The sequence below is a fragment of the Agrilus planipennis genome, unplaced genomic scaffold (assembly GCF_000699045.2).
Source record: "Agrilus planipennis isolate EAB-ADULT unplaced genomic scaffold, Apla_2.0 scaffold97, whole genome shotgun sequence".
NCBI lineage: Eukaryota > Metazoa > Arthropoda > Insecta > Coleoptera > Buprestidae > Agrilus > Agrilus planipennis.
The window spans coordinates 853,191-860,288 of NW_020438864.1; the positions used below are offsets into that span (position 1 = coordinate 853,191).

General features: G+C 38.3%; 1 protein-coding gene across 1 annotated transcript in view; it reads left to right on the top strand.

Moving 5' to 3' along the window:
• LOC108736272 (protein jagged-1b) overlaps positions 1 to 7,092 on the top strand; it is a 227,676-nt gene extending 220,584 nt beyond the window's left edge. The window contains exons 13-18 of the mRNA XM_025975193.1: positions 3,589 to 3,738; positions 3,802 to 3,915; positions 3,980 to 4,189; positions 4,246 to 4,605; positions 4,852 to 5,384; positions 5,444 to 7,092. Coding sequence (XP_025830978.1) covers positions 3,589 to 3,738; positions 3,802 to 3,915; positions 3,980 to 4,189; positions 4,246 to 4,605; positions 4,852 to 5,384; positions 5,444 to 6,247 — 2,171 coding nt within the window. The 3' untranslated portion in view covers positions 6,248 to 7,092. The remainder of the gene's footprint in view (positions 1 to 3,588; positions 3,739 to 3,801; positions 3,916 to 3,979; positions 4,190 to 4,245; positions 4,606 to 4,851; positions 5,385 to 5,443) is intronic.
• Positions 7,093 to 7,098: the final 6 nt, after the last annotated feature.

The following is a 7,098-nucleotide window of genomic DNA, read 5'->3' on the forward strand; positions in this document are numbered from 1 at the left end:
AATATATATTCATAAAATAACGAAATTCTTATACATACTGTTGCCTTCGGACTGCACCTAACGAATTTAGTCGCCTCTGTAATTTGTGTGGAAACAGTGGATTTGCGATTGGAAAACAATAAAATTCGAAACTTGAATTACGCGTTGTATTTGAACAATGAATTACAGAACACGAACAAAGTGCTTTCTGACATGGTCGCATAGTTTGCAGGATAAAACTTAATAAATTGTATTAAATAATTATTTTTTTTGAGCGTGTATAATTTCTTAAGTAATTGGATTTATTCACTGTAAAGTTTCTGAAACCGACACTTCAGGCGCTGGCGTCAACGTGCACATAGCGAATACCGGTCGGGCTTGTCTTATCTTTTGTGGATTACTATACCCGCTTGTAATATTTACGTACAGTACGGTCTCCGTCTCTTATTCTCCTAATTTCTCCTCAATCTCATCGAATCCTGTACAGGCAGACGGCACACTATCATCTAGGTATTGGGAGACCGCATTGATGGTGAGCTCCATTTCGAGCACGGCGGGGCACCGTTGCCCCCTATCGTGCCTTGTCCCACCGTGCCACGAAATTGCCTGTCAACTAGCGCGTCATCTTGAACAGATTCATGCACAATATAATCGCACAACGCAACTTTTCAACCAACTTTCGAACCTGACGAGATTCATCTTACATTTTACGGATTCAGAATTAATATAATTTGGAAGTTGTTCATTAACGTTTAATATAAACAAAATTTTAAGTAATAAAAATAAGAAACCTAATAAATTAAACAATTAGCGCGGCAGAATTCCCTTACGAATGAAAGTGAATTATTACTTTTCTTATTTCTTCTGAAGAAGCTTTATCCTGAGACATTCTTAACTAAACGTGCTGGCAGCAACAACTGCTCGCATTATCTCTGAAATATCACTGTCCACATTAGTTGCAACAATAAGACGTCAAGTGCTATCCTTTATTGTAAAAAAGTACATTTCATTTCAAAACAGTGACCTAAACATTTCAGCTGTTTTAATTAAATGATGAAAGAAACAGCCGATATGAAATCAAGTACATCTGAAAATGTTTAGACAACATAAATAGAGGAAGACCCAAAACGAACATGGTTGAATATATATTTCAGAGAGTTGACAGCAACGTAAATAAAAATATAATAATCTACTTGAACAGCTATAATTTGATTAAAATTATTTGTAAAGATGTTTTGTTGAAGTCATTTCATGGTTTAGAAAAATTACGATTGGATATTTTTGAATTCTGCACAAAATACCATCGATTAGTATTACGTTGCCAGCACGATGATACGGAGATGTAACTAGAACGAAATTGTAGAAAATGTGTTAAGAAAAAAGAGAAGCTGGTAAACGTTGTCGTTTCGTTGTAACAAAGCGTTCTAGTTGATGTGATCTCTTCCCTTTGTCTCGTTCGCTATGGAGAGTGCTTCTTGCAATTTGCAAGTCATTGTTGGTCTCTGACACGGCCCACGTATTTAGCTTATTACAATGACGCCGATGCTAGATATCCGCTTGTACTACATCCTATCTGATCTCTGTTTAGTCCTCTTAAACGTTGTGTTTCATTGTATCTATGCCGTGTCGGCGCATTCCTCCACTCGTTATTTTCAATGAACAACAAACACAATGACACCTTTTGCACCCATCAAAATATTTAATTCGCACATATCATGCGTAACGATCGACCTACATGTTAATAATGTAGTAAAACTTCTCGTTTCGACCACCCCATACAACGCCCGGTCTTCAACTTCTTATGATGTATCTTATGGAAAATGTAATGCCTACTGTAACCTTGCTAAAATTGTCCCGAGCACTTTGCTTATTATACCTTATAAATCATACGGATTTTCCATTTGCTGTGTTAAACGTTCCTCTAGTTGTGGATTCTCAGTGGCAACTTGGCTAATTCTTTTGATGCAAAAGTGTTACCGGTCCAGTTGCCCCTGAATATGGTGCCAGCCACGAGCAACAACATAATCAATCGCCATCCACAACGGCATAACAACCCAAAAAATAAACGATTTCACAATGTCAACCGTGAAAGTCTGAAAACGACTATAGGCCATGTTTTTTTTGTTTTCGTGGTCCTCAAAAGACACCCAGCCGTCCGTACGACTGGGTAGTGTCGGATTTCCGAGGAAGAAGTCCTCAGACCTACCGACTAAAACCCTCTACCCCAGGCCGTTCTTGGACCAATGAAGGTCCTTTTCTGCCGGTGTGGTTATGGTAATATAACCGTGATCGTCTGGCGGTTACGACCCTACGATATATAGACGAAATGTTATGTTTCCATTTATAATGTTTCGATATGGAATTGTACGACGGACTAGCTTGGATACCTATCAAACGCAGGATCGTCCCCGAAATTAAGACTATGAAGGTTGTTTTTTAGAAAAATGTCGAGGGTATAACGAAGTAAGGAGCGATGGTTTAGAATATTTTTGCTTATATACAAAATAAATTAAACAGTTGGAAATGGTCAGCTCACCATATACAGATGGCGACCACGGCACCACCGTTGATAGAGTTTGTTCAATTGCGTGAACTGCGACAATACTGTACCGCATAACAATTTTTTCTTTTAGTAAATACAAAACCTTCAACCTAAAAAAGTAAATCGGTACCCGGTTTAACTGCCCCTCCAAAAGTGCAATCGCCCAGGTTGTTAAGACGGCCTGATCAAATGGTATCGATCGCTCTGGCCATTTCATGGATGGTGACGAAATCAAGTTGGTTCGTACGATACAATTCGTATCGTGCTTCGGTAAATGTTGGCGTAAGAAGTATGACTAACAGAGCGGCTTGGCGCAGAGGTTTAGATCATTGCTTGGCATTCAGGAGGACACCGATTCGATTCTGGGTCCGTCTGCCCTGATCCATGTTTTTCTGTGGTTTCCTTATATTACATGGGCTAATGTTGAAGTTGTAATAATATCCTACAGATAATCTTTCACTTCTCTACTATATTTATTTAGTTCGTCTCATCGTTATCACTCCTACCATCATCCACCTATTCCCACGATTCCTGAAAGGGGGCTGAATAAGGCTTCCCTCCGCTACCCTCCGGCGTACTCCAATATGATCCCCCGTCTCCCAGTATTCGTAGCTAGTGGGACTGAAGTACCCAACGGTTTTTTCACTATGAAGGAAACGGGAAACTGTACAAGAAAAGGGAAACTTCCCTGGTTCGGAGATGACAGGGTTTACGACAGTTGAGTTGCTTGAAAAAAATTTTACACTGCATTTCTCGCCTATCTTCCGATTGAAATATGGCACCTTAAGAAGAAGAATGCTTCGATGATAACAGTACTGTTCTATTTTTTATGCTGGAAAGACAATGACGCACTATTTAAACGCAAACATTTGCTGCCTTGTGTAGCAAAAAAATTCGAAATCATAACCGACATATGAAGTAGTAAATTGATTGCCCTTCAGCAGGGCCAGCAGCTATTTTCATGCAATTTTCGCTGGTTTTCGAGGGTTTATATTTAATTCGCTATCATTTCGTTTACATTATTTCTGTATCCAGAAACGCGAATTAATTTTAATATTTCCTTGCAGGAGTTGATAATTGCATGATAGTTTCCATGGCTGGGACCAAGGTATCGCCTCGTAGCATATGCGGAGAGCATGGGCATTGCGTAAGCACTTCAGGAGCGGGATATCGATGTGCCTGTTTACCAGGATATACGGGAAAATATTGTCACGAAAGTAAATTGCATTCTATAATAACAATTCCAGTCCAAAAAACAAAATTTTGTCTTTTTATTACAGATATAAATGACTGCAAAAAGAATCCATGCGAGAACGGTGGTACCTGTGTAGATAAGATCAACGCATTTCAGTGCATTTGCAAAGAGGGCTGGGAAGGGGCTCTTTGTAATATAAGTGAGTTAATTAATTTTTTATTTTTACCATATTTACAATCTTCTATAATATATAAATATTTTAGATACGGACGATTGTAATCCAAATCCATGTCATAACAATGGCACTTGCACTGATCGCGTGGCTGACTTTGAATGCGAATGCAGAAACGGTTGGAAAGGTAAAACATGCACTCTCAAAGACAGCCATTGTGATCATTCGACGTGCAAGAACGGCGGAACTTGTCAAGATCTTGGCAGCACGTTCGTTTGTAGGTGTCCTCCGGACTGGGAAGGTACGTGCTGCGCAACATCTTTATTATTTACGATAATTCTATCTCAAAATATCTAGGTACTACTTGCCACATTTCCAAACAAGCCGCGTGCCGTTCGAATCCTTGTCAAAACGGAGGTACCTGCGTGAATACCGGTGATTATTATCAATGCATTTGTCGGGATGGTTTTACCGGAAATCATTGCCAAGAAGACGTCAACGATTGTATTCCTCAACCCTGTTACAACGGAGGCAAATGCATAGACGGGGTTAACTGGTTTTTATGCGAATGTGCCAAAGGTTTCACCGGTCCCGACTGTAAGATCAACGTAAACGAATGCGCATCGAATCCTTGCGGCCACGGTGGTACGTGTATCGATGGTATCGGGGAATTTAATTGTAAATGCCCTCCAGGACGAAGAGGACCTCAATGTGACCGTAAGCAGAATTATTTTTTTTAAAATCATATTTCAACTGGACTATTGTAGTAACCATTTATAAAAAAGAAACATTTTGTTGGAAATTGATGGGTTTGGATATAAAATTTGGCGTTTTTAATTTGAATTGTACATTTGAAAAATGATAGAAACAGAAAAATGCATAAATTTTGAAAGAAGAAGACTGTTTTTATTTAAATATTTTTATTAATCACCATTATAATTTTTATTTCTTTTTTGTCATCAGTTAACGATCTTTCCTATCTGCCGCTTCCTGACGGTTGTAATTGGCAAAACCACAATTTAGAAAACAACGCGACATGGCAACACGAATGCAACACTTGTATTTGTACCAATGGAATGGCGAAATGCACCAGAATATGGTGCGGATTGACCAACTGTCGCTTTCCTAACTCTCCGAATACAGTGTGCAATTCAAATCAAGTTTGCGTACCGTCCCCTTCCGAATCCTGTTTGACGCCGCCCTGCCTTCCATTTGGAGAATGCAGAGATTTGGAAAGTGGAAAGCGTGTTAAACCACCCGTCGTACCAAGTCCCGTTACTTGTTGGCCCAACCAGGCAGTCCTTAGTAATACTTGCGCAAGACTGACTCTTCTCCTTGAACGTGGAAAACTACCCGGCGGAACGACCGTGGAAGGACTCTGCAATGACTTGAGGAGAATTTTGGCAAATCACGAAGCAGCAAATGACATGGAGAACGAGCTGGTCCTTTTATGTGATTTGAAGACGGATTATAACGACACAATAGAAGTTACATTGGTAATGAATTACTGGATTGTCTGATTGAGTTTTTTTTTAACTATGTTGTTCTGTTACAGTCTGGAAAGGAGGGCGTTTTAGAAGGAATCAGAATTCTTGGAGAAGCTGTTTCTCGACAACAAACCTCAATGACAGCATTAAAATCCATCTTAGAAGTTAAAGTGGAAACGGCCTTAGTATCCGAAGAGCCACCAAGTAATAAGTATCTGATAGCTCTCATTTGCTTCATCGTTATAGGCTTAACTGCCGCAATACTGGTCGGGATTCTTTATTTCCGACAACGTCAAAGAAATTTAGGTTTGAGCGGCATCAACTTATCTCAATCGACGGACCCTTGTCATCGAAATCACGAAGATGAAAAATCGAACAATCTCCAGAACGAAGAGAATTTGAGAAGATACGCAAATCCATTAAAGGACGACATGGGCAGCATGGCAAGTCTGAGTGCCGGTACAACCTCTTGTTTAGACATTCCAAAAGTGAGTGTTGTACGACCGCTCTCGTCGATCATGCAACAACACGACAGCTCCAACGAAATGCTGGAAATGATCTCCGAAGCCGATTGCCCCGGTTCACGAAGAACCATGCACATCCTACCAGGACCGAGCACGGATTCGAACAGTTTAAAAATTGTTGGAGACAACATTAAAAGAAACGACGGGCTGAATCCCGCGCATCGTAACAGTCAAATATTACTTTACAAAGCACAAAATCCGGACGTGCGGAAGAACACTGCTGCGTTCGATGATTCCGTAGCTCATAAAGACTTTAATAAAAGCGTTATAAACATTAACAAACAACGGACATTGCAACAACAAAATCCAACCAGTGCCAGTGGTGATGTGTTGACGGTGTTAGTTTAAAAAACGTATTTCTAAGTAATGTAATTTAATTATTATCGTGGTGTTTTTTTCTGATAAGTTATATTGTGATTCTGGGCTCCTAAATGCTGCTTTCTATTATCGCATCTGAGGTGTAGTGGACGATAATCTCATTTAAATAAAATGATGCATATTCCCGAAATGTGATAATGAACAGTGTTACATTCCATTTCATGTATTAGGCAACAGGTTTGGGATGCATCAAATTAATATATATACTTACGGTCTTCAGGTGGGAACCTACATGAGATGAAGAGCTTGGGCAGAAACAAATAAAATACTATTACTAAGCTTTAAAAATAATTTTTATCGCATTGTTGTTCGTTTTACTATTATTTCTGTTTTGGCTACGCTTATATTTTATTTTATAACTTTTTTATTTAACATTTTATTATATTGTATGTATATATTACTTTTTTGGATGTGCAATTCTTTTGTTCTGTTTTTTTTTGTCTCCAAGCGTTTGACTGATTTTCTTTTAACTATTTTTAGGAGCCCTCTTTAATAATAAAATACGTCTGAAAATAATAAAAAATAAATAAACGAAAATAAATAGATAATTATGATCTCGTGGTGATGTCGATTATCGAGTGAAAAATGCAAACGTTACGTTTGTTTATAGTGTGATACTAATTGATAATTCGATTTATTTTATTTTTATGTTTTTTATTATTAAATTAATATAACTTGTATGTATTTGTTAATTTTAAAAATATTTAATTTAAATCGGTACTTTTCCAGCGCGTGTATGTGTGTTATAATATTCTAACTTGTAAATATTTTATTTTTTTGTCCTCATGTATTTATTTTTATTATTGTTCCTCGAAGCATAC